Source organism: Larimichthys crocea, chromosome XIV (genome assembly GCF_000972845.2).
Source record: "Larimichthys crocea isolate SSNF chromosome XIV, L_crocea_2.0, whole genome shotgun sequence".
Lineage (NCBI taxonomy): Eukaryota > Metazoa > Chordata > Actinopteri > Sciaenidae > Larimichthys > Larimichthys crocea.
Window position 1 is genome coordinate 13,512,956 of NC_040024.1, and position 27,869 is coordinate 13,540,824.

The window sequence follows — 27,869 nt, forward strand, 5'->3', positions numbered from 1 at the left end:
GAGTCAATGGATCAGCAAAGTGTTTATGGATTCATACACTTGGGAATTTTTTTTGTTTAAAATTTCATGGCAATTCATTGATAGTTTAGACTGATGAACTGATGACCAACCTACATTATAAGCCCTATAGCCACACTGCTAACGTGGCTAAAATGAGTAACATTTAGGAGATGAAGGGCTTCAAGAAAAATCAAGGTAGAGATGGTCCATACTGTTTCCTGCTAAAAGGAATGTACTTTTGGGTTCCAATTTCATACTTCTGCCCAGAGTGTTCGATTAGATGATAGTTGGTAGTACGTTATAGCTTGTAGTCAGTCAGTTGACAACCCTGGTACAGTAGTAAGTTCTCTGCTGATAAAAACTGTTGTGTTGTCCTTCTACCCTCCCAGGCCCAGCCAGTGAATCTGGATGTAGTGAGGAAGATCTTGGGGAACAAGGCCACGTTCAGTCCCATCGTCACTCTGGAACCCCGCAGAAGGAAGTTCCATAAACCCATCACCATGACCATCCCTGTCCCCAAGAGCAACTCTGACCCGGTCCTCAATGGCTTCGGAGGGGACACCCCCACCTTACGACTACTTTGTAGTATCACTGGTTAGAGAAGACACATAAAGACACACACACGTAAATAGACCAACCAGACACATGCCCACATTATAATATGTTTGTGTCCATGTGCAGGAGGAACGACGCCTGCTCAATGGGAGGACATAACAGGAACCACCCCGTTAACATTCATCAATGACTGTGTCTCATTCACCACCAATGTGTCTGCCAGGTAACACAAAAAAGAATTGATTGTTGTGTTAACTACTGATTTAAAGTCACTCATATGCAACGGCCAACAAATACCCAACCTCACTGGTTCTTTCCGATCCACACCTGCTTTCCAGATTTTGGCTGATAGACTGTCGGCAAGTCCAGGAATCTGTCAACTTCTCCACTCAGGTGTACCGAGAGATCATCTGCGTCCCATACATGGCCAAGTTTGTCATCTTTGCCAAGACCCATGATCCCATTGAGGCCCGACTGCGCTGCTTCTGCATGACAGACGACAAGATCGACAAAACCCTGGAGCAGCAGGAGAACTTCACCGAGGTGGCACGCAGCCGAGACGTAGAGGTGAGGAAGGAGAGTGGAGGAGGAGTGTTTCATTACAGCTGATGCCATGTGGAGGTCCTTGATTTGACTTTTGATTTTGAAAATGCTCATTTAGAGATGAGTTTAAGTTTTTAAAGGCTCTTTTCTTTGTTTGGTGTGTACCATTATGTGTACTCATCTGTCTGTTCCCAGGTACTTGAAGGCAAACCTATCTATGCAGACTGCTTTGGAAACCTTGTTCCACTTACCAAAAGTGGCCAGCACCATCTCTTCAGCTTCTTTGCCTTTAAGGAGAACAGACTAGCACTCTTCATCAAAGTGAGCACTGTTACTCATATGTTTATTTCACAAAGACGTCAGCAACAATTCATTATACTGAATTATTTGGATCTAACTCGAATGACTAATACTCCTACAGATCAGAGACAACACTCAGGAGCCGTGTGGCCGTCTGTCCTTTATGAAAGAACCCAGGAACTACAGGTCACTCACCCAGAATGCCATATGCAACCTCAACATCACCCTCCCATCATACTGCAAGGTAAGAGCTTGATGATGTTTTGTGACTCAGCAAAGGACTGTTGCGTATCGTATTGTTGTAAGTAAACCTGACTGACAGCTGTAAGTTCACATGAGAAGCACTAAAACAAGAATCTTTAATTGTTTGTAAGCTAGAATGCAAACTTGAGCCTGTTTTCTCTGTGATACATATTAATCTAGCACTTAGCATTTATTCCACTAACTGCAATTATTATTTTATTTCATATTTCTTATGTTTGACATCCAAAGTAGTGAACTGTGAGAATGCTACAAGCAGCCAACATTATTATTTTATAGTGATGGTTGCTACATAACTGTAGTAGTACTTTATTTTGTACCTACAAGTCTGTACTGGACAATATTCCATGTTGCTGGCCAAAAACATGAATCTGTTTTAACAGCATTGCCTAATGCAGCTTTAAAGACCACTGTGACTTTCCCTGAATCACACTGACTTGTCGTCTTTGTTTCTATGGTAACCATACATTGGCCCCCTGTCCTTTTCCCTCTCTTTAATGTTGCTGTTGTTTCTATCTGTACATCTTTCCGCTTCTCGCTGCTTCTTGCTCTCAAAAGGAGTCCGATTCAGACCAAGAGCAAGAGGAAGAGGTAAAAGCAGCCACCGCTTCCTCCACCCTCCTCCACTAACTAGCTCTGCTGACCTATCCTGTCCACTGTCTTATCATCAGGACTTAACACAAGTAGTCGAATGTTCTATTTTAGATAGCTTTGGTTTATCGTAGTAGATGAGTTTGTGATTTGTCAGTGGCGTAGCTCATTATTGATGTTGTGTGTCCTTTGTGTTCTTTTCCTGAATTAGCAGTAGTAATAGAAGCAGTAGTTATGTACAAACGGAGGATGAAAAAGACTAACTGTGATCCATTTTCCATGTTTTTTCTTTCCAGACCAGCAGAACGCTAGAGAAATGTAAGACATGTTTGCCTTCATTTTCTTTAACATGCTAAACAGTTGCTATTCTAGAATAATTCTGCATGCATGCCTTTTAACCAAACTAATGTGAGGAAAACACTGAAATGTATGGGTGATTAATGTCTAGAGTTAAAACAGAGGAATAGTCAGACTCATACAGCATAGCCCTTAATAAGTGTAGACCATACACATCTTATCAAAGCCCTTTAAGCTTCATCTATTCTTGTCTCGTCAAACAAACACAAAGGCCTTACCTGCACCTCCCCATGTCAATGTTCTGTTTCTCCAGAGGCTTAACTTCACCTTTTGCTTTCCTTTTTTTTCTGATTTCACCCCTCTGCCTGTCTCTGATTTAACTCTTACCCCTTCACAATTTGAGATTGGACATATGGAGAAAGATTTAGACACTGCCATCTACGTATGTACATTGAAATTATACTCATTCATACTGTGGTGATGTCTGTGTGACAAAATCTGGCCAAATGCTGGCACTAGTGCTAATAGAGTCACAGTGTCATTTTCAAAGTGTTTGTGTTTATGGAGCCAGGCATTAAAATTTGGTAAATGTACAGTATAGATTAAATGTACATCAGACACTAGTAAGGTTGATGTGACACTCTTAACTAACTGTAGCCATCACATAGTGGCAAGAAGGGAAGATCAGCTTTGGAGATGATAGGATGAAGGACACCTGCTCTCTTGTTACTGATGCTGCCTTCCTCTTCCTAATAATGCTATAACCTCTCAGTTTGTGCTATGCTGTACCACGGCTGTGCTAGCACCTCTGTTCACCCAAATCCCAAGTCCTTCACACCCATGTGCACTAGAAGCCAGAATCTTCTGTAGTCCTCTCTAGCGTAATAGTAAAGCAATCTTTCTGAATCTTTCCTCCTCTACCCTTCTCACATTGTTCATGCATTTGTGTGAAAATTACTAAAATGTAAACCGGCAAATACAATATTCTTTAACATTTGAATTAACCCCACAATACAACAACCCATGGCATACATGAACTATACCGTACCTACATGGATGATATGTTATTTCTTAAAATTCCATGTTTTCAAGAGAAATATATAACTTGAGTATTTAAGATAGATGATATTGATATTATCATGGCAGTACTCACCACAACTCACCACATTACTGAATGAAGACATGTTCACAAGCAGCTCTTGATCATGAACACCTCTTTTCCACTACTTGTGGATTTAATGAGTACACTGAACTTTCCACTCACTTTCAACCGGGACCTTTCCATCTGCACTCCCCTTTGCTTTGCATGGAAATAACTTGCCTTACATAAATGTGTATGCGTGTGCTTGTATGTCTGAATGATTACATGTAATGTCTTGTTGCTGAGCGTGTTGTTTGTCCTTTTGTTGGTGTGCTTATTTTGGAATGTGCCCTCACAACACCATGGTTTGTGCACAGTTTTTTTTTTTTATTTCAGTTTTCATTTTATCTATATTGAAAATATTTAATCAAGCATGAGGCTGAATGGAGGGCAAAGGGAATTAAAAATTTCCCCCTCCAGCAGTTTTTTCTAGCATTTCAAAGATCTTCTTTACATTCTGTGAAGTTAACGATGTGCATGGCAAATCATCATATGTTGTATAAGTTATCACTGGCTTTCTTTGATAGATGCAACTAGTATTCAGTAAGTTGTTTTCAAGTCATTTCCACCTTCACATTGACATTTGTCATACATCTAAACAATCTTGAGATGTTTTGATGTTGTTTCTTTGTTTTCTTTGTTGTACATTTTTCCATTGTGCTTGTCAGGTTCTCGGTAACCTGGTGTCATTCATAGTTGGTATAGTTTTTTAATGTATTTTACTTGTGTTGTATAGTTTTGTCTTGTGAGTGTGGGTGCGCTGAGTGTATAAGCAAGTTATTTCCTGCTCATCATTTCCCATCGGTATTATTTAGCCTTTGCTTTACCACAGATCCCCAGAGACATGAAAGTATAAGCCCAATTCCTCTGATACCCTGATGTAGAACCCATTGTGAATTTGTTGTCCTATGATCCCTGCAGTGTGTTCCAATCTTGTCCTGATCACATTCTCCAATGTCTGTCTCCTTTCATTTGAATTTTTGATTTTCTTTGCTCCTTACTTGTTCTTCTTCCATATGGAAGATGAAGAGACGGGGACATCAGTCCTGAAATCAGAGCTGATCCGAGAACCAGACCTCCTATCCGACGTGTCAGAGATGAAACAAGATTTGATCAAAATGACTGCCATCTTGACTGCAGACTCCACAGAGAAATCCCCTTCCTTAGGAGGGTGTGGTCTAGAGAAAGGGACTGAGGATGTTTCTGGAGAGCCATTAGAAATAATGGAGAAGGACTTAGAGAAAGTCAAAGAGGACCTAGAGAAAGTCAGTGAGATACTGAGGAGTGGAACATATGAGGGTGAGGCAGCAGAGGAGGTAGCAAAAGCGGCTAGAATGGCCGAGGAGTGGGTTCTCCTCTCAGACAGTGAGATAGAGGAGGCCAAAAAGATGGCAGCCTTAGAGATTCAAGAGCCTGTCTTACGTGAAAGTAGAACTAACAGAGGGGCTCCCAGACCTAAAGCCATAAAGGACAGTGGTGACCTTAAAGAATACCTCCTGGATGCACCTGTAAGCTCCAAAATAAAAGCTAAGAAAGAGCCAGCTGTCCAAGAAAAGTTCACTGATGTTGTACTACGCAAAAGTGCAAAACCAACAACTCCAACCAAAGTGCATGACAAAACAGCTGCTGGTGATGTTAAAAAGCCAGTCAGAAGAAAGGGGAAAGACCACGGGGTGGCAGAGGAATCAGCAGATGCAGGTGCTCTTCTAAGTGTGCCTACAACCCGTGGCCCAACATCGCCTGTATCCCCAGTGGTTGAAGAAACTCCCATTGGGTCAATAAAGGACAAAGTCAAAGCCTTACAACAGAAAGTAGAGGCAGAGCAAAAGAGCAAAAAGGTCACTGGAAGTAAGCCTCCGCATTTGCCTGTTTTGAGCAAACCGTCTTCAAAAGCCAAAGAAAGCCCTAAAGCAAAACAGGGCCCCCCAAAATCCCCCAAAGCTGAATCTGAAAAACTTGAAGAGACAATGTCAGTCAAAGAGCTGATGCAAGCATTCCAAACAGGGCAGGACCCCTCAAAGAGAAAATCTGGGCTGTTTGAGCTCAAAACAACAACAACGTCAAGATCAGAGAAAACCACAAAATCAGAAACAACCAAGTCAAAATCCACGACCAAAGCAATAACTTCACGCATTTCTCAAGAACGAGAAGTATCTTTGGATTCCAAACCTCGCAAGAAAGAGACCCCTCAGGAAGACAGAGAAAAAGAAAGCAAGTCAGTTACTGCTGCCCATTCAGAGCTAACTGAGACTGTAGACTTTGGAAATGGTGGCCTTGATGATAGCTCTGACAGCTTAAAACACGAGGGTGCGGCAGACTCACTAAGTGCCAGTTCTGGAGATGGAACCCCTCATATGAGCTCTGAGGACAGTTACAAACATGAGGGTCTAGCCACTCCAGGCACAAGCCCAGAAAGTATGTGTCTTTCTCCCAAAACTGGACTGCAGTCCTCTACAAGTTTGGCAGAAACTGCCACGACAGTCAAAAAAGAAAGTAAAGATACAGACAAGTCTGGAGACTCTGGTGTAGGGACCACTGGTGGCCAACTATCTACAGAAATGACCCTCCCTGTCTCTTCCAGCGAGGCTGCAGATGACCACACCACAAGTGAGTCCATATCTGTTAGGAGGAGCGAGTCTAAGCCATCTAAACCACAAAAGCTTACAAAGAGAATTTCAGAGACTATAGAAACCTTTCTTAGTGATGACGAAAGCCCTGATCGCCAGCTAGCAATGTCTTTAGTTGGTTCTCCAGCCTCTAGATCCTCATCTCAGCGTCATGAAAGCTTAGAGCTGCCTTTAAGACAAGACTCAGATGCTCTCAGTCCATTAGCTGATGACTCTTTGACAATAAGCCACAGAGACTCTCTAGAGGGTAGTCCTCTGGAAGAAAACTCCTCCCATAAGTCCCCAGACTCTATTGAACCTAGCCCAACCAAGGAATCCCCTCCTCACGACTCCTTAGAGAACAGCCCCGTAGAGCAAAAAAGCCACCCATCTTTCCCATCAGCTCTAGGTCTACCTAGTAAATCCTCTAGCCATCCAGAGCCCTCCAAAGCTACAGAATTCCCCCAAGATGCTTTGCGTGGTAGGCTGCTTCGAGACCATGAGGCTAGTGCTGATGATGACAGTTGTGAGCAGACATCTCAGATGACAAGTTCCGGTAAGAGTCCCCTCTCCCCTGAAACTCCTAGTTCTGAAGAGGTAAGTTATGAGGTAAATCCCAAACCCCCAGACCATACATTCCTCTCTGTTCCATCCAAACCGGCTGTCATCCCTGAAGACCCAGAAGAAGAGGATACATCAGACAGCTATGAAGCTAAGAGAAAAATCACTCCAGAGGAGGAGATGTTTAAGATGGCAGCCAAAATAAAAACATTTGATGAAATGGAACAAGATGCAAGGAGCAAAAAGAACTCTAGAAAAGATTTGTGTCCTTCAGCAGATGCCAAAATAGGGGATGACAGCTTTGAAACGTTAGACCCCACAAGTGAGAAGCTTTCGCAAAGTGAATTTGGGCTCAATAGACCCGCTGAAGATTCAAAGTTAGCTCTATTTGTTGATCCCCATATTAAAGTACAACCTCCCTCTCCTTTTTCAGCAGGTTTGCATGACGGATCCCACAGCAAAGAGGTCAAGAACACAACAACAACAGCCAGTGTCACTTCAGAGGGACCTCACTCTGTCTCAGACCAGCATCAGTCAAAATCCAAACTGGAAACTGCACAGGAACAAAGAGTCCTGACTTCTGCTGATAAAGACAGTACTACCAAAAAGGCTGCAACACACGCTGAAAACAGGACTGATGAGCAAAAGGAGGAGAGCTTAAGGAAGTCAAAAGAAAACGAAGGAGAAAATAAGGATGGTCAAGATTTAGGCATTACCAGTCAAAAGAATAGTACACTAAAACAAGGTTACAATGTAACAGATGAAGTGAAAGGAGATCAAAAGGTGCATACAGGAGCACCAGAGGCTGGACTCAGTGCAACTGCTGCCACAGGTCAAGCAAAGGAAATGTCGAAACCAGAGGTCTGTATCTATGATGACACAGAGGAGGAGGATGAGGCACTAGAACCTCCCAGAACTGAGTCAAAAGGCGTTACTGCAAGGGTAGAAACTGACTCATGGTCTGCCATGAGGGAGGATGATGCTGCTTTTGCAGCTCGTGTCAAAGAGGAGGAACAGAAGATACTGAATCTGGTTGTGGACCGTCAGTCTCTGCAAGCAACTCCAGACACAACACCTGGGAGAACACCAACAGAAGAGAGTACTCCTACCAGTGAACCCAACCCTTTTCTGTTCCAAGAAGGGAAGCTCTTTGAGATGACCCGAAGTGGTGCTATTGACATGACTAAGAGGAGCTATGAGGAAGAGGCGGGTGGTTTTGCCTTTTTCCAGATAGGTGAACAGCCTTTAGAGGAGCCTCTCTTGGAAGAGGCCAGGCAAGAAGTTGTGAGACCAGCAGCAGAACCTGAAGTTGGCCTCAATTTAACGCTAGAGGTTAAGACAGAGGAGCCTGAGAAACCAAAAGAAACAACTGATTCTCAGCCTCAGTCTCCACCTGAAGGTGATCAGCCAGCTTCTAAAGCTGATGCCTCCAAATCTAAAATTCCAAAAATGGGCATTTCAGCTTCAGCTAAACCTACAAAGACAGATCAGACATCCCCTGAAGATCTAGAGACTAAAACAGAAAAAAATGTAAATCAAGGATGCTTAGATTTAGACACAAGTTCCCCTGACCAAATGATAACGAACGTACAGACAGCAGAAACTACAGTCACTAGATCAGTTTACTCTGAGCAGGGCCAAGAGTCCTCTGATTCTTCTCCAGAGGAACCACAGTCAGTGATAGAAGCCCCCAAACAAACAAGCAAGACCAAACAAAGTGCTTCCAGTAGTGTTAAAAAGACTCCAGTCAAAACACAAGCTAAGGCTGCTCCTCAAGGTCGGGGTAAATCCACAGTCTCCTCTCCATCTCATGCAACCTCCTCCTCAACCACTTTGAAAAAAGAGCCCTCCTTTACTTCTGATTCTAAATCTAGAATTCCCATCAAGGCTAGCTCTCTAAAGCCTGAATCTACTGTCAAACGTGCTGAATCGACCCAAGACAAAAAGCTTAAGGTTCCTGTAAAAAAGGATACAAGGAGAAAATCTGAGACAGATGCAGGTCCCTCTGTGAATGTCAAAACCAAGACACCATCTTCCAAAGCCAAGAGCTTCTGTGAAGGGGAGTCTACCAGGCCATCTCCTAAAAAGAGTGCTGAGACATCAAAATCTAAGAGCTTCCAGTCCAGATTGCCAATCCGAGGCAAAAGTGGTCAGTCATCCCATGCATCGACACCCACTAAAGAGAAAAGTCAGTCACGCAAACAGTCCATTGAGTTCTTCGAAGAGATAAGTGATGAAGCGGCAAAACTTGTGGCAAGGTTGGCAGAGGCAGAGAAAGAACGAGAGGCTGCAGCCGCCAACTCAGACGATGAGAGCAGTCTCATTGATCCATCAATCATAGAAAGAGAAACTTTCCCAGAGATGCAGTTCCCTCCCTCAGGAGCCGTCTTTCCCATTAGACCACTGTGGGACGACCCTGTTGAGACACAGATGCAACGAATCCCAGACGATAAAGCCCACAGTCAAGGTATCCCCCCAGTTTGAGGGGCTATTCTCTATCTCTTGTGCCTCGTTAGTACACTGTAGCTGTAGAGGTGCTGCCTCTCTGTCTCTTGTAGTAAAGCCCCATTGTAGTTGAAGAATCCATGTGGCTGTGTCACTCGCGTTGTGTTTGTGTTCGTAATGGTGTGTCTCTTTCCTTCTATGTGTGCTGAAAATCTCAAGATTGACTTAAAGGCTTTATGGAACTTGTGAAAACAACTTAGTGATTAAAATGTTTTAAAGATTAAAGACTAAGTAATTATTTTCTAATCACTGAAATGTATATTTTCACTAAAAGATCTATCACAACCAATCTTCAGAAGTATTATGTACGTGTTCTCGGTTACATTTCCTTAATTTGATATCATGAATTAACAAAACAAACACAAAAAAACTGTCAAGAAAGCCAGTGAAGACTTTTTTTTCCGCTTTTGTTTGTGAATGTAACTTGATTTGGTATACCTTGCGGCTCTGACCGCTCATGGCTGTCTGGTGGTATTTGCAGTAGATCCACAGGATGAAGAAGAGAGAAAAGAGCAACGGTTGGCCATTATAGCTGACCATCTGGGCTTCAGCTGGACTGGTGAGTCACACCTTAGTGGCAGTGATCAAGCTGTCAGAGTTCAAATCTACATTATTACTTAAGTTTTGCTACCAAGCTCTCAAGAAACATTATTTTCAAATGCATCATCGGATCGTCATAGTCATTATATATTCCTTTTCTCCACAGAGTTGGCACGAGAACTGGATTTCAGTGAGGAGAGGATCAACCTGATAAGGATCGAAAACCCCAACTCACTTCAAGACCAAAGCCATGCCCTTTTGAGACTCTGGGCAGAGAGGGAGGGAAAGCATGGCGCAGGTTAGTGATGTGTAAGGTACAAATCATTCATAATTGTTTCATTTTAAACAAATGGAGTGGAATTTCTAAGTCTGTTTCCTGTCACCAGAAACAACACTGATCAAAAGACTGACTAAGATCAACCGAATGGACATTGTTCATCTCATTGAAACAAAGATAATCAAGTCCACTCAGGATGAGACATCTTCACATACCTATGCAGAAATAGAGCGGACCATAGCACTGGATCATAGTGAAGGTACACAGGCCAATGTTTGTAGAAAGTTCTGATCAGTTGCTTTCCTATAAAGCATAAACACTTTCGTGTTTGCCTGCACTGTATCTTTTGCCAGGTTTCTCTGCCCTTCATGAAGACTTTGACAGCCCCAGACCAGGCAGGCGTACGGAGGCCACACGTAGGAGTCCAGGCTCAGGTCAAGACGTACCCATGGTGTCAGCAGAGGACCTGTCCTCCAGTCTGTCATCGCTTCATGACACAACGGGAAGATCAGAGACAGATTCCAAAGCAACAGGCCTTCTTAGAAATGTCCAGAAAGAGAAACTACAAAAAGAGATGGAGACAACATAGTAAGTTATGAAGAAAGCTTTTAGTGGTGTAGTTGGGGATTCATGCAATCCCCAACTACACCACTAGATATCACTAAATCTTGCATACTGGTCCTTTAAGTTTATCTGGCTTAAATTAGTTATATTGTGGAGTATGTTAAGTTTATGACAATATGAAGTAATGCTAGACTTATCAGCTGCTATTTTTTCACATTACCACGACCATCCAGTGAGTAAATACTGAAAAACTTTTTTTTTTCACAGCTCATCACAAAGAGTGTACGAGGAATTGACAGACACAGTACACACAAGCAGTTATAAACAAGTAAGTCCTTTCTTCACAGTGTACCGCACCTCCCCCTACAACCTCAGATCCCATGTGATAAGTCCTGTGTACAAAGGGGTACCCATGTTAGGCACCCAGATTTCCCCACCTCCTTACCCCACTGTTGAACCATGTGATGATGAGGAACCTGCTGGATATGAGGGAGCAGAGGGAGCAGAGGGCCCAGAGGGAGCAGAGGGCGTAGAGGGAGCAGAGGGAGCAGAGGGGGGAGAGGAGTGGAGCTTGGAGTGTCTACAAACCACCCATTCTGAAAGCGATGCTCATTACTTGTCACCGTTATCTTGGCGAGAGTTGTCCAATAGCTCTCGAACTGGTGTATGCGAGAGTCGACCGCTGTCTATGACTGATTTTGGAGATAGCTTGATTGAGTGTGATCAAGCTGAGCAAGACTTCAGGAAACTTTCTATGGAGTTTAATTCCTTGACACAACAACCAACTAGTGAACAGCCTGCTCAGTCTACAGCTGGTTCCATCCCAGAATCCACACAGACCAAACAAATAGCAAGAACACACATTGATGAAGTTTCCACTCGACTTTATAAAGTCCTGTATGGATATGATGTTGACCTGATAGATTCAGAGAGTGAGGATGTGCCTGTGGTGCCTGAAGATGTAATTCAAGCTGGACACAGAGAAGATGAAGTTGCAGAAGCTGCTCGACACGTTATTGAAGATGTTTCAAACCCTAAACTTGAGACTGATGTTTTCCAAGCCTCAATTTCAGGTGATGTTGATGTCAAATCCATTCATGGCATGAGTCAAACCCAGGATACTACCAGTCAGGAATTAGCAGGTCCCTCTGATATGAGTTGTCCCATTCCAGGTTTAATGTCTGAAAAATCAGAGCTCATTAGCTCCAACAGCTTCATTCAGGTGTCACATGACTCAACTTGTGAACAGATTGATGTTCTTTCAGTAGATAGTAGTATGTCGTTTATATCAGGAGCTGAGTACAGCCTTGAAAAAACAGTGTCCATCAGAAAGAATGAACCTGAAAATGAGGTTGTGATTTCTGTTGAGTCTACACGTCACATTGAAGCATCCAGATATAGATCCTGTTTACCAGACTCTACTCCTGAAACCCTTTGTGAACTCCATAGTGTACTTCATGATAGATCATCTTCACCTGAATGTGTGACTGATCCAGGAATATTGTTGACAGAGAGTAGAGCTTCATCACCTGAATCAGTGTCGTCACTAAATGAACTACATTTTCTTGCACCTGATTCTCCAGTACCTCAGTTCAGGCCTTTGTCTCCCCTACCACCTCCTGTTTTTCCATGGGAAACTGTTGATGTCAAGGCTTCAGCCCTGGGGAAACCATTACTGAGTGCGCCTGGAGGTGCTTCTATGTTGTTCATACCAGAATCAGAAGAAAGATCTTTAACGCCAATGGTTTCAAACAAAAGACCATTTGGAAGGCCAGTATCATTAGGCAGCGACTATAATAGTGAGAGGTCCATCTCCCCTCAATCATTAACTTTCGACATAGAAGACAGAGCATCGTCACCTGAGTCTGTCATTTTAGAAGCAGTGCAGTGGTTTTTTACATCCTTTGAGCATGAGTCTCCTGATTTTCAGGAGATGAGACCAACATCCCCAGAATCTGTAGCATCTATAAATGAATATAGAGCACTGTCAACTGATTCACCTATACCTGAATACAGTCAGAACTGGCCTGACTCAGGTATTGTAATGTCAGGGGTGAGATCCACTTCACCTGAATCTGTATGCTCGGATGTAGAATATGGTTCCATACATCCAGCTTCACTTAACCATGAAGATAGAGCTTCATCACCTGCTTCAGTTGCATCTGAAGAAGAATCTGAATTGGTTTTACCTGTGGTTGGACATACATCACTGTCCCCTGAATCTGCAGAGGTAATGTGTGACTCCATACCAACTGATCATAGAACAAGGTCACCTGAACCATTAGTAACTGATACAGAGAACAAACCATTAACATCAGTGACTCCAGTGGAATCAGTATCCGAGGATAATGATGATGATGATTGGGTTGTTGTGTCATTGTCTGATATTGAGGAAAGGCAACTTTCACCAGAATCAGAGCCTGGATATAAACCAATGTCTCCACAGTCTGCAATGTTAGACATGAGAGCACCTTCTCCTAAAACTGAAACATTCAGTCTGTCCCCAGATTCTCCCATACCACAATATACACCTTCTGTGCATCATCCTGTTACTAAAATTTATCATTCATCGTCACCAGAATCTGTGTTGTCAGATACAGAATATGAGGCTATGCCATTGTTATCACATTTTGAAAACAGGCCTTTATCTCCTGATTCTACATGTTCTGTAAGCGACATGGGGCCTGTAATTGACATCTCTCTTGAGGAACACATGACACTTGGACTGACAGGAGCTACACATTTTGCAGAAGAATGTGTTGAAAAGAAATTTGAAACCAAACCAAACATAGTTGTTGCTCTAGAAGAGACAAAAATTGAAGAAGAAAATGTAATCTGTATTTCTTCGAAATCTGAAGAATTCAGTCCTATGAAATTTAACGAAACTGAAGCTCAGATTGCACAATCAGTTGTACCTGATGGCAGTCAGTTTGACCAAAACATTGTCACACCTCCAGCAGACTCTGAGATCTTGTCAAGTGATGTAATTACAGAAGAACTAGCGCATGATAGAGTAAGTAAGTCAAGGAAGACAAAATCATCTAGAAAGAAAAAATCCAATAAATCAATTAAAACGGATTCCAAACTTGTACAGAATGTTACTAAAGAATCATCTGAGTTTAAAACTAAAACATATGAAGAAACACAAAGATCTGATGAAGCTCCATTACCTAATTTGTCCACAGAAACTGTGCCTGATCAACTGTTGTCAGTGGCATTTACTGAAAATGTCCCTGAAGATCAGCAATTACTCGAAGAGTCCCCGGTACCTCAACATCATATACCTTTATCCTTAACAAATGATTCAGTGTCAGGCTACACTTTAGCTTATGATGCAGAACATTGGAAGCTCATCTCACAAATCCGTGACCCTCAATATGTAGGAGAAACATTCATGAATAAAACAGCAGTGTTTGAGTTTGATGGAACAAAGACAGAGTCTTATCAGACAAACTCTGATGTGACAGTTGAAGAAGAAACCTCTGCTTTGCAATCTGAATATTACCAAAGATCACCTTCACCAGAATCCGAAGCAGAATATAGACCCATGTCACCACAATCATTGTTGGTGCTGGATGAAATTAGACCGGATTCCTCTCACTCAGGCAGATCTGTAGATAGTCAGCAAGCTCTGACACCAGATTCTCCTGTTCCTCAGTACTTTGCTTCTTTCTCTGAGCCCTCTCAAGTGTATTGTAGATCAGTGTCACCAGAATCAGTATTGTCAAATATGGATCTGGAGACTGATTTGAACATTTCATTCGTTATTGAGGACAGACCAGCTTCTGCAGATTCAATAGCCTCTGTGAACATATACCAGGCACTATCACCCGATTCACCTATTCCTGAGTTTAGACCGTCTTTACCAGAATCAGTTGTGACTGTTCCATTGGATCGGTCTTCATCAATAGAATCAATAAACTCTAATCCAGAATATATGTCTATCTCTTTGCCATTATTATTTGATGAGAACAGACCATCATCCCCAGATTCCGCTGATGAAAACAGGCCATTTTCTCCTGAGTCACCCATTCCTGCATTTAAACAGACTTTGCCAGAAGTTCCTGTTTGGACCACACTGGAAAGAACATCATCACCTGTTTCACTTTGTTCAGATTTAGAATACGGGATTACGTCTCCGTCACAACTGTACTCTGAAGTGAGACCATCCTCACCTGATTCAGTAGTTTCTGGAGATGACCACAGAGGTGACTCACCAATACCAGAATTCAAAACATGGCTGACTGAATCAGTTTCAGTTATTAATAATAGGTCATCTTCTCCTGAGTCAGTGGCTTCTGATACACAATCAAGTGTAGACATAAGTATTTGCGAGAACAGACCTGACTCACCGGAGTCACAAGCATCAGAGACCACAGAGAGACAACTGGTGGATACTTCTCAAACTTCATCTCTAAGGGCAATACATGTGCCAGTATATAAACTTGTTTATGATGCTGAACTTTGGAAGCTCATTTCTCAAATACGTGATCCTCATTATGTTGGGGAGACTTTTTGCAGTAAAACTGGTGTTTTTGAATATGCTGGAACAAGAATTGAGTACATTCTGGAGGATTCAGATGTAAAAGATGGAGAGTTAAAGGATGATGTGAAGTTGGACATTGCAGATTCACCTGATGTAGATGTTCCACAAGCAATGCAACCAAAGATTGAGGGTGCAGAAAGACCAGCGTTACCTGATTCTGAGTCAGAATATAGGCCACTCTCATCAGAATCTGTGACAGAATATAGGCCAATGTCACCTCAGTCATTGATTATCACAACAGAATTAAGAACATCATCTCCTGATTCGATAACATCAGTTAATGAGTTCAGACCTTTATCGGCAGATTCTCCTCTACCACAGTTTGGGCAGTGTATAGAATCAGCTGTGTTAGTTTCAGGGAGCAGATCATCATCACCTTTATCTGTAATGTCAGACACTGAAATCGATGTTCCGGACATGCCATTTATTGAGGTGCAAGGGAACTCATTCTCATCCGATTCCGAAAATGAGTTCAGGGCACTTTCACCAGATTCACCCATACCTGAATTTAGACCGGCTATAGTTCAACCAACTATTTCACCTGCTGAATACAGATCTATATCGCCTGAGTCAGTTTGTTATTCAGACATAGACTATAAAGATGAGACATCAGTATTCGATGATCATAGACCCCCATCACCAGATTCAGTGGCATCTGGAAATGAACACCAGCGCCTGTCACCAGATTCACCTGTACCTCAGTTCATACCAAGAGGATATGAACGTTTTCCATCATTTGTTGGGTTTAGGTCAGTATCCCCTGAGTCACCTATATCAGATGTTGAGTATGCACCTTTCAATAATTCCCTACTTGATACTGAAGACAGACCAAATTCTCCAGAGTCATTGGATCTAGAAGTGGAAGAGAGACCTCTGTCACCTGATTCGGAATCAGAGTATAGGCCTTTCTCGCCTGCATCTCTGATGTTTATGTCAAATTTCAGATCATCCTCTCCTGAATCAACTGGTTCTCTGAATACATTTAGGACTCTTTCACCAGACTCCCCGATCCCAGACTTTACACAGGTACTACAGGAATCCTTACACAAATACATGGAGTATAGATCCTCTTCACCGGAATCAGTGTTGTCAGATTGGGAAGTGGAAATGGAATTACCTTTCTCGGTTGTATTTGAGAACCGGCCTTCGTCTCCTGAGTCCTTAGCATCTCTGACCAAATATAGAAGACTTTCTCCTGATTCCCCTGTTCCTGACTTCAGGCAGGCTTTGCCAGATACATATTCTGAGTTCAGTGCTTACAGGTCTTCATCACCTGAATCTGACGCATCAGATATAGAATATGCTATGTTCGATTTTGAGGACAGAGCAAAATCCAGTCAATCAGGCGTGTCTGACTCTGAATTTAGATGTTTGTCTCCTGACTCTCCACTACCACAGTACACCATGAGTGCGCTCACTGTGTTTGGAGAAAGATACAGATCAGCATCACCTGAATCAGTATATTCAGATGAGGATATAGAGACAGATTTGTGTTTCCCCTGGCTTTTTGAGGACAGAGCAGCATCTCCTGGTTCAACTGCATCCAAAGAAGAATTTAGACCTCTTTCACCAGATTCACCCATTCCTGAATTTACACTGGCACTACCAGAGTCCACAATGTCTCACATGAACATAAGGTCCACTTCACCTGAATCAGTGTTGTCAGATTTGGACATGGAATTAGCTTTCCCAACATTCTTAGAAAGCAGACCTTCATCTCCTGAATCTGCAGTATTAACCAGACTTTCACCTGATTCACCTGTGCCTGACTTTACACATGAATTACCTGAAACTATACTTGGATATAGGTCTTCATCCCCTGAGTCAACATGTTCAGATATCGAATACATTGTTATAAGCCTTGGATCACTAGTTTGTGACAATAGAGCCTCTTCACCTGACTCAGGAGCATCTGTCGATGAATACCACGCTCTGTCACCAGACTCACCCATTCCTGAATACACACCAGCAATGCCTGAACGTGTTATTGTAAATGTTGGGTATAGGTCATCCTCCCCTGAATCCATTGAATCAGACATTGAGTATGCTTTGACTGAGTTTTTGATGTATATGAATTATGGTATTGAGGATAGACCTGATTCTCCTGAATCAGTGGAATCAGAAGTACAAGAGAGGCCACCATCAGTTGAGTCCATACCAGAATACAAGCCCTTGTCACCTGACACATTGATATCACTTGAAAACATTCGATCAGTATCCCCAGAATCTACTGAGTCACTTGATGAACACAAGAGGCTGTCTCCAGACTCCCCTCTTCCTTCATTTATACAAAATGTTGTTGGGGCTATGACAGCAGAAACACACCATTGGTGTTCGTCCCCAGAATCTGTATTGTCAGATATGGAATGTCATTTGGATTCATATGACATAGAAATCATTGATGTGAGATCACTGTCGCCTCAGTCAGAGAGATCGGATGATGACTGTAAACCTGACTCTCCAATTCCTGATTTTACAAAGACGTTTGTAGAAAATGTCATGACTATGGGAGACACATCACCCACTGAATTTTCTGATTCAGATGATTTGTCACAAACTTTAGACCCATTTTGTATAGAAGAGAGGTCAACATCACCAGAGTCTGTTGGATCAGACAGGGAAGACCTGGCATTTAAATCATCAATAACTGAATTAAAAGTTCAAACTGCCAGTGAAGCGACCATTGATAGCGCTGTTTTGTCTACAGTAATGGCACCTACCTCGCCTGAGGATTCAGCCGTCATGGTAGCTGAGTATAATCTCGTTTATGATGGAGAGTTGTGGAAGTTGATTTCTCAAGTGTGTGATCCTCAGTACACGGGAGAAACTTTCAGCAGTAAAACTGGGTTCATGCAGTTTATTGGCACTACAATTGACTATGAAAGCAATGTCCAAGATGATGAAGATAAAAATGCCTTTGTATCAGAGGTGACATTTACTACAACAGACACAGCCACAGATGATGGTGGCTTCCTCTGCACTTCCAGTGCACAAGACATATCTAGCATACCTGTTTCAGAGTCGCCTCCACCAATGATTGAACACAGTTTGACTTCAAGAGCAGCTCCATACAGACAAGCTAAGTACACATTCGAAATACCTGCCCCTGAGGAGGCTCAGGCAACAAAGCCTGATGGTGACTGGGTGGCTGCATCAGTATCTGACAGAGAGGATGGTGATGTATCCTATTCACCAGAATCTTGGACAGACTACAGATCCATGTCCCCTAATACACTCATGGTGATGGATGCAAGAGCATCATCACCAGAATCTGTAGCATCAGTCAATGAGTTTAGATCACTTTCACCAGACTCCCCGTTGCCTGAATTTACAATAGCATTGCCAGAATGTGTAACATTCCTGAGATCAGCATCATCTTCACCTGAATCGTTGGCATCAGATGTAGATTATATGCCACTGGAATATTTGGAGTCTCAGTTTGCAGAATGCAGGCCATCATCTCCAGATTCTGCACTGTCAGATGATCAGCATGAGAGTGATAGGCCTTTGTCACCCCAGTCACTGCCTGAATACAGACCTATGTCACTTGAATCAGCTATGCAAATGGTTGACAAAAGAGCATCGTCTCCTGAATCGATGCATGAGTTCAATGAGTACAGGTCACTGTCTCCAGACTCTCCCATCCCTCAGTTTACAGCATCATTGGAGTACACCACTACATACAGGTCATCATCACCTGAATCAGTGGGTTCAGATTCAGAGTGTGAGCTTATAGTCACATCATCAAGAGCTGAATCTGACAGACCATCCTCACCTGAATCGGTGTCGTCTCTAAATGAGTTCAAACACCTATTGCCGGACTCACCAGTACCTCAGTTTATGAGAATATTGTCTTCATATTTTATGGACGCTACCTATGTTGATACATCATCTTCACCTGTGTCTCTGTCATCAGACTCTGAGTTTGTTGCTTTACCTATTGATTGTTGGATTGATGATAGCCCCAGGCCACTAAGCCCTGAAACTGTTGAGTCAGACGAGGAATTAGGCTTTTGTTTTGAGAGTACTGTCTCTGAACCAGGACTTTTGAGTCATGTGACACCTTCTTTATCGCCTGATAAGTCAGCATTACTAATTCAAACTAGTGAGACAAAGGTTAAAGAAGGACATGCCAATCCTGACTGGCAAAAAATGACAAGACCAGAATCGGAAGTCTTGTCATGCGATGAATGGACGCAGCATCAATCAGAAGCTGAAACTTTACAAACCACTATTTGTGAGGAAGACCTCAAAAAAGACTTTCTCGTGAAGCCATTACCAGTTCAAGATGCAGAAAGAAAGATCCTACACATCAGCAAGACAGGCTCAAAAAGGGTAAGACTGAGAGCATGGCAATAAATAAAGCAAAGACTCTTTTGGATGAATTCATTAACATATCACTTGGATGGAAGAAATAACTGTGTGCTTTGATGGACTAATAAGAAAAAGGAGTGCCGTGATTCCTTGTCTAGAATGTCAGGAATGTTAAAATACTTTTTGCTCAGCCTTCATTGTTTTAAAGTTGCATGTCATGGCTTCACATGCATAGATTCTAAACCTAGTGAGATGTTGGAATGATGTTGAGATGTTGGCTGGATGGAAAATAATCTGTCAATGCACAGTAATGCAATGATAACCTGGTGAAATATTGAGGTCGATTAAATGATGCATTACTTGTATGTTGACTTTTTCTGGTAAACTTATTTAGATCATGTTGACATTCACTTTCAGGATCTTCCTCATACACCAGAGGAAACAGAAACACAGTTTCATGACGAGGTGCAAAGCGAGCTGTTGTCTGATACAACAGTAACACAAGAAGCCAGTGAAATAGTTACGTTGTTCACTGACGAGACGATGAAATCAGTTCCCCTACAGCTTCCTGACCAGGACTTGTACACAACTCACAGAACTGTTACTCCAGTTCTACTTGTATCCAAGGAGACATCATGTCTGAAGACGGACGGGTCATATGGGTACTCAGAGTGGGAGTTGTCCCCTAAGGGAGCACAATCCAGTGAGCTTTTTTCACCCATGTCAACTCAGTTTTTGGTGCCACCAGATTATGAGGCAGTATTTTCAGGACATCAGACCTTGAGAGTTTCTGAATGTACCCAAGCCTCCTTGAACGACTTGAGTCCAGTGTCTCCGGTGTTCAGTGATTCCGCTTCAGCTCAGGTTGTGACAGAAGCCACCACCAAGGGAGAATCTAAAATACCCGAAGACTTTGAGTTTTCTCCAGACTTTAACAGAGTCCTCTCAGAATTTGAGAAAACCGTCTTTGAATTTGAATCAAAAGATTCAAAGGTTCTACCAACAGATCGCAGTAAGGGATCTGAATCTCCACACCACTCTGACTCTGATCAGGAGTTTTTCGACTGCAGACAAGGCCTCTCTGACATCTCTGAACCAGAAGAAATGAAAATGGGACGTGAAATTACCTATCATATCTCCGAACCCCCGTCCCCAATGCCTGGGAGTAGCCCAGATGTCGGCTTCCTGAAAGAAAGCCCTCCTGACACTCACCCTTACCTCCGAGTGGAAGATTACAAGCGCTTCTCTTCTGGCAGTGAAAGTCTTGGTGAATTTGCTTATGATTCGGAGGGCAACGTACCCGTGTGTGAGGAGCTCCCTTCTAGAGATCAGGCAGGGTATTACGATGATGACGACTTCCTGGGAAGGGTAAGAGGTTGAGCATGAGCACAGTGCTGCACTGGCTGGTGTGTTGGTTGCTGTGGTGCTGCATTCAGGAGGAGATAAAACACAAGTATGCACTTTAGGGACTAAATGAGTGCTGTAGTGTGCATGACTGCCCAGACTTTCAAGAAAGTAACAAAAATGTAGCTGTGATGAGTTGCTGATTGCATAATCACTGAGTGAAAAGGCTGTTTTTGAGATTGGTGGTGTGATGTATTTGCAGTTCCTCATTTCGAAGTCAGCATTGGTGACATTTACAGACTGCTGTGAAAAACTGATCAGATACTTTGTTCACACTGGCACTTGTTTGCATTCTTTGGTTTTTGCTTGTTGTTCCCATCAGTGTGCGAAATACTCTTTGACAATCAGTGGGTCCAGTACCATGCATGGTATCAGCGCACATCAGTCTGTTGAACGGCAGAGGCAAAAAACAGTATTCAGGATTTCATCAGATCATGTTCCATCATCACGGGCTCAGACCAAAATGAGTTCATACCCATTCATCCATCCACAATTTCAACCTTCTGCCACCACCCAGATAGCATGGCAACATTGATTCAATGCTGAAATTCGATCAGAATCATGTTGAGGTTGAATAATTAGTGATAGTAATTGATTTAAAGTTGAACTAACATTGATTTGATCTCTGTCTTGATCTATTTTTCATCACTGAAATTCCAAAATTGTCCAAAACTGATGAAAAATCAATGTTATATTTCAATGTTGGGCAACGTTGATTCCATGACAGTTTCGTTGATGCATCAACATTGATGCAACGTTGATTCAATATTGGTCTGCTATCTGAGCAGTCAGCTCCCTCTTTCCAGCAACGTAGCAATGCTATGGGCTATGTAGTCCCTCCAACGAGTTCTGTGTCTGTTGGATGTGTCTAGAACAGCTTCCAAAGGGGCCATGCTCAAACCACCTCAGCTGGCTCCTTCAAAATATTTGGATCTCATTTCTAAGTTTGGTGTCAAGATTTTTCAGCTAATAAATGAGTTCATGAATGATTTTTCATGTGGTCATACGTGGGTTTGATTTCAAGTCTTAGTTATAAAGCCTGCTCAAACATGCAGAGGAATATGTTCAAATGTATTTTTCTACATTGATTCTCACCTCTCAACATTTCACAGTAATGAACTAGATAAAATAACTACCTCTTTTTGTGATCTGTAAAATTTGATTTGGGTGTTTGTAGGTGTTAATCAGGGCGTCTCTGTATCTCGCACACTGGTTCTCATCCTTGCATGTTTGTTTAAGTTTTTGCGTAACTGTGCCTTCTCTTCATGCCTCTTCACTTAAGTGTACAGCCATAAAATGTTTCATTTTATCCCCTCATTCCATTCGTCTGTACATCTACCTTTCCGGCAAGTGAACATAAACGTGAGCTTAAGTGAAAAGAAGGAACAGCTGCAGTTTGCAGGAGTGTGCTGTCGTAAGACTGTGCAGAGCTGATGTATTGACCCAATGCTGGTTGTGTGCTGTCTCCCAGGAGATAGCAGAGGAGCTAGGCTTCATGTCCTCTGATAGCTCAGAGGAGGAGGTGCTGACCACCAGGGTGGTCCGACGCAGAGTTATCATTCAGGTAAACAAGTATGATGCTGCTTGTGCAGCATTGCTCTGTGGAGTGATGCAGGGTTAGTGGGTAGCAGAGGTGTAGTGCTTGTTGTGTTTTTTTTTTAATGCTGGATTTGAGTCACCGGGTTAATCGTACACTACAGAACATCCAACACTTACATCTGCTTGGGTCAAAATGACTTTCAGCAACACAGCAGCAAGATCTAGGTGTAGGAGGACCTTTAAACCATATGTGTTCTTTGTTGTTTTTTAATTTACTTTCTTCACGTGTGTCATCTTTGTATTGTTATAGATCTGTAGATTCAGTACTGAAAAATTAAAGCCGCAATGTGAAGAATTTTGGAGAGGCACCTGGCTGCAGACCTCCACTGTCACGCACCTACCTCCACTGTCACGCACCTACCTCCACTGTCAGGCCCGGAAGTGATGACATTTTTTGGGGGGTGGGGAAGTGGAGAGGACATTTTGAGAGGGTCATTTTCATTTTCAGATGAAAATGATTTTCAGATGCCTCACTGAGCAGGTTGGTCCGTTGCTGCGTTACGTTAACGTGTCCGCCATATTGGATGTGGCAGCTCTGCCCGTAAACTAATACAAGGAAATGGACTGAACTTTATAAAGCGCCTTTCTACAAAGTTCTTTAAGTTAATGTCTCTTATACACCCATTCACACACACACTAATATATCTGGGAAACAAACAGGCACCAAAAACAACGTATGTAACTTTTAAAGTGATGATTATAAATGTTTACTCCTTATGTAAGCACCAAACCAACGTATGTATTTTTCTAATGCTGAGTGTTTACAGCTACTAATGTGTGTAACACTGTTACTGTGATGATAAATATTGAAATATTTATATTTAACATTTAATCTGTGTCTATAATAACCAGATCCTGAAATGTAGATGTGACATGAGGGTTTTCTGAATGTGTGTGTGTGTGTATATATATATATATATGAGTAATACCTTAAGAGAAAATGTGCACTGACCAAACAAAAGTTTACTATAAAAACAATATATACAATAGACCGGGAATTGAAAGATTTTATATCATTGTTTACTAATTAATTCATTTGTGAGGAAAACGATTCAACCGGAAGTGCATTCACGAATTCACGATTTTATTTTGAAATGTATCCCTTGCATTTCTGGGCCTGACAGTGGAGGTGCCTGACAGTGGAGGTCTGCAGTCAGCATCTCTTGGGAATTTTTTGAAACATTTTCAACATTGGTGCCCCCTTGTGGTAATGTCAAGAAAGAAAGGTTTACAGTGATGCATGATTCTACACATTCAGGCTTTAAAATGTTTTTTTAATGTCTTGAAATACTCTCTAACACGTCAACATGTTGACTGTTCCCTCTGTGCAGTAACATGAACATGAGTGTGTGTTCTGTCTCTTACAGGCGGATAACCTCCCGGATATCCCATCACAGACTGTCACAGAGGAGAAGTACACAGACGAGCACGGCAACATAGTAGTTAAGAAAGTAAGGGGACACTCGAGAGCGTGAACGACTTCAAACCATCCGAACACTGACACGGTTTTACAGCAGAGCTGTTCTCTTTGTCTCGTCCGTCAGATCACACGGAAGGTGATTCATAAATATGTGTCGGCTGATGGCATGGAGTCACAGGAAGTGACCATCGAGGGCTCTCACCAGGAGACGGTACAGATCGAGGAGGGAGACACCGTCTCCAGAGTGGTAAAGAGAACTGTGCTTCACAGTGAGGGAGACCAGAGAGAGGTCAGTGCCATCGATGGTTCAATCACAACAGTATGTACAATGTACAGTCCTAATTCTAAAGATGATTTATTATGTGATCTTGTTGTTGCTCGTTGCATCTTTGAGACTTGTATTTATTTGGTCATGAAGAGTTCTTTTGCTGCACTCGAGAGTTGTGTGATGTTTGGAACACCAAATACCAAGATGCACTTCACCTGTAACCACTGAAACTGCATTCTTTAACATTACCTGTGTGGTGTATAGACACTCACACATTTGAAAGGTAAAATGAAAGCATGTTTAATTGCCAGATTTCTACAAACGACTAGCTAGATAATGTCGTTGGGGTTCCATGTTTGCTTTGATGATCGGTGTGCATGTCTTCAACGAGCTGAACGTTTCAAAGAAGTGCAGCGTTCATAAAACAATACATAATGTTATTTCTGTTATTTGTAATGTGTTCAGGTCTGAAGTCTTCAGTCTTGTGTTGTGTGTTAATGACACTGGTGTTGCCTCGTCATGTATGATGTAGCATACAGCTATCTTATCTTATTTTGCATTATTTGGCCATAAACGTATACTAAGGGGGATTCTGGGGCTGAGTGACAGCACTGGAAACATAAAGTACGTCATACACGTCACAGCTGCTTTCTTCACGTCTTGTCGTCGTCCCTCCAGCTGACCTTCTCGGAGCCCTTGGCCCTGGGCGCCGCCACATCGTCGGATTTCGAGGTGGAGCCAGTTCAAGGCCGAAAGGTCAGCAAGGTTGTCAAGACGACGGTGGTGAGAGGCGAGAGGAAGGAGAAGCAGACAGGAGACCCGTCGCTGGCTGCAGACCTCCCCTCAGCCAGAGAGGACTTTGAGAAGGTCAGTGTGTTTGGTGATGATAGAGTGTATCTTTACAGGTCCTTCCACGACATGCTGATATATCTATCATATCAGGTTTCCAGTCTTTGTCTTTCCTTTCTCCTCCCTCGTAGGCTTTGAGTTACGCTGGAGGCTTCGGGAAAGTGCTCGTGCCTCATGTAGTAGAGACAGAGCTCGTGCAGGACGACGGTTCTGTGATTAAAAGGTTGGACGGCAGCATGGGAGTGCACAAATACACTGATGGACATTTAGGCATGGTGTGACTGCACTGCATCTGCTAACCTTTCATGATTTGACATGTAGAGAAGACCGTCAAAGACTTTTACTGCTGTTTAACAAAAGCTGACAGCAGCTTTAAAGCTTCTATCTGTGGAATGTTTCTGTCCGTCCTCCACATTCCTCTGACAGGAGAAGTCTGTGTTGAAAAATCGTGTTGCTTTCAGCAAGTGTCATTATGAATGTTACCACTGGGGAGCACTAACATTGAGGATTTTTTTAGTAGTGGCTCCAGTTTGACTCAAAGTTTGACCCAAACTGTACATTTTGATTGAAAGTTGCAGATCTGCTTCCTGTTTGAAGTCGTGTGTGAACAGTTTTAACACACAGTGTGCGATTATCTTTCTTCTAATGTCCTGTCTGATTGGTCATGTGATTGTGATTATTATCATTATCTTATCTTATTATTTAATGTTGCAGCTTCATGTCTTCAGTAAAAAGTTTGTAAATACAGAACAGTTTGGACTGATGAAGTAGTTTCTTACAGACGATGAACCTGGACTTTAGGTTTCTCTGACATACAAGCGGGCCTGAAGTTAAAGAGAAGAGTATGGAAGTCAACAGCTGTCAATATTAAAATGAAATGATTTAAGCAGAGTGAATCCAAATGACATTTTAAATGTAAATGTTTTGTTCATGTGCATGTGGACTGATCATGAATGATTCCATTTTTTTTTCTCCAAAATATATTTATTGGTTTTTATTAGTATTACAGAACAATTACACTACTGCAACACTTCACAAACAGAACCAACAACAATCACTCACGCACACACACACCCACACACACAAACTTGCACAATATTAATGTATAGGTTTGCCAAATCAAAGCAAGAGAGAAAAAACAAAACAAAATAAAATAAAATGTAATAAGGGTCCCCCTTAAAAAACATTTAAATATACACACAAAAGAAAAGCAAATAAATAAATAAATTTACATTCCAGATTCTACAATGCTCATATATGGTTCCCAGAGATGCACAAACTCTTTCTGTTTTCCTTTAGTAATATATGTTAGTCTTTCCAGTCCAAGGCACTCTGATAGTTCCTTTATCCATTGTTTCATAAAAGGTGCATCTGCACTCTTCCAATTAAGTGCAATCGAATGATTCCATTTTAACGTTGACAGGTCTGGCTGCCCACTCACAGTGATCGCTGGGGTGAGCGGCATCAGTCCATCTGAGTCACATAACGCCTCTTTTTTTTTTTTTTTCTTCCTGCAGAAGCCAGATGCGTAAGTCGCGAACCCAGAAGAGGACTGTGGTGAGGGATTCCCACGGGAAGCACGTGCACCTGGAGCGTCTGGACGACACCCCAGACGCCCTGCAACCCGACGCACTGCAGCAGCACCTGCACCGACTGCTCCAACGCTACTGCGAGGACAACAAGGAGAGGGAGGAGGACGAGGAGGAAGGAGACGAGGAGGAGGAGGAGGAGGAGAGCCTTGACTGAGCAGCTGCTTCCACTGATCCCCTCCCAACATCTTTCACTTCCTCAGATGTCAGAGCCGCTTCTCGTTGTCCTCGCTGATCACTGGATTAACGTCTTTTCTTTCTTCCTCTTTTCTTTTTTTGTCGAGTAATGGAACAGTATTTTTGTGCTTTAACACTCTTCCTTCCTTCCTCCCTTCCTTCGCGTTGTGTTTCATTTGCTGTTTCTGTGACCAAAGATAGCGCTGTTCATTTTTAGGAGTTCTCTTTTTACCCGTTTCGGCTGCTGCGGTGTGATTTTACGGTACGACGCAAAGTCTGAAGCATGTCAGTGGATTCGCCTCACGCACAGGGCCTCTTCTTGAAGAACTCTTGTAAACATTTGTACATAGAGGAGATGATAAAATCATGCTTGGACTGGGAGGGGAAAAAAATTCAAAGCATTTAATACATCAGCCCACCTAAACCTGCTGTACGTGCACCGAATCAGCTGGAGAATGGTCACCGTACAGATGAGATTACCGTTCCACAGGAGGAGTGAATGTGTGCACCGTCCTGGACTCTGCCTGCTGACCCGTTTACAGGCTGCGTGATCACACCTTTTATCATCCCATGATGCATCTGTCCATTTTTCTTTGTTTTGTTTTTTTTTACGTGTCTGTCCTTCTAATGTGTGTCATGTGATCCGTCACAGAGCTGCCACCTCTGTGTGTACATACAGCGTGTTTATTGAGAAAGAAAGTAGTGACAAGAGACGAGCACTTAACCCCGCCCTGCCCCCGTCTGTTTAACCCTCCACCCTCACACGTGCTGCTTCAACCTCACCTCCAGCTGCTGTCCAGCATTTAACTGTCCTCCACCGAGACCCGTCCTCTTCTGTCAACAAATCCCACGAGTGGAACGTGGAACACGTGTGATTCATCTGAGCTCCAACGTTCAAAACACATTGTAATAACGCATTTAGTTTCAATTAGTGGATTTAAAGGAGAACCTATGTTCCCATT

At 42.6% G+C, this 27,869-nt stretch overlaps 1 protein-coding gene across 1 annotated transcript in view; it reads left to right on the forward strand.

Annotated features, from left to right (window-relative positions):
• Nucleotides 1-27,631, forward strand: part of ank2b (ankyrin 2b, neuronal) — a 71,875-nt gene extending 44,244 nt beyond the window's left edge. Inside the window, exons 35-54 of the mRNA XM_027287690.1 lie at nt 390-594; nt 682-778; nt 894-1,122; nt 1,294-1,419; nt 1,520-1,642; nt 2,218-2,250; nt 2,547-2,568; nt 4,712-7,177; nt 7,289-9,322; nt 9,842-9,919; nt 10,067-10,198; nt 10,287-10,436; nt 10,531-10,765; nt 11,009-11,069; nt 22,477-22,569; nt 23,972-24,055; nt 24,149-24,313; nt 24,971-25,159; nt 25,273-25,364; nt 26,659-27,631. Of these exons, the coding sequence (XP_027143491.1) occupies nt 390-594; nt 682-778; nt 894-1,122; nt 1,294-1,419; nt 1,520-1,642; nt 2,218-2,250; nt 2,547-2,568; nt 4,712-7,177; nt 7,289-9,322; nt 9,842-9,919; nt 10,067-10,198; nt 10,287-10,436; nt 10,531-10,765; nt 11,009-11,069; nt 22,477-22,569; nt 23,972-24,055; nt 24,149-24,313; nt 24,971-25,159; nt 25,273-25,364; nt 26,659-26,887 (6,843 nt within the window). The 3' untranslated portion in view covers nt 26,888-27,631. The remainder of the gene's footprint in view (nt 1-389; nt 595-681; nt 779-893; nt 1,123-1,293; nt 1,420-1,519; nt 1,643-2,217; nt 2,251-2,546; nt 2,569-4,711; nt 7,178-7,288; nt 9,323-9,841; nt 9,920-10,066; nt 10,199-10,286; nt 10,437-10,530; nt 10,766-11,008; nt 11,070-22,476; nt 22,570-23,971; nt 24,056-24,148; nt 24,314-24,970; nt 25,160-25,272; nt 25,365-26,658) is intronic.
• Nucleotides 27,632-27,869: the final 238 nt, after the last annotated feature.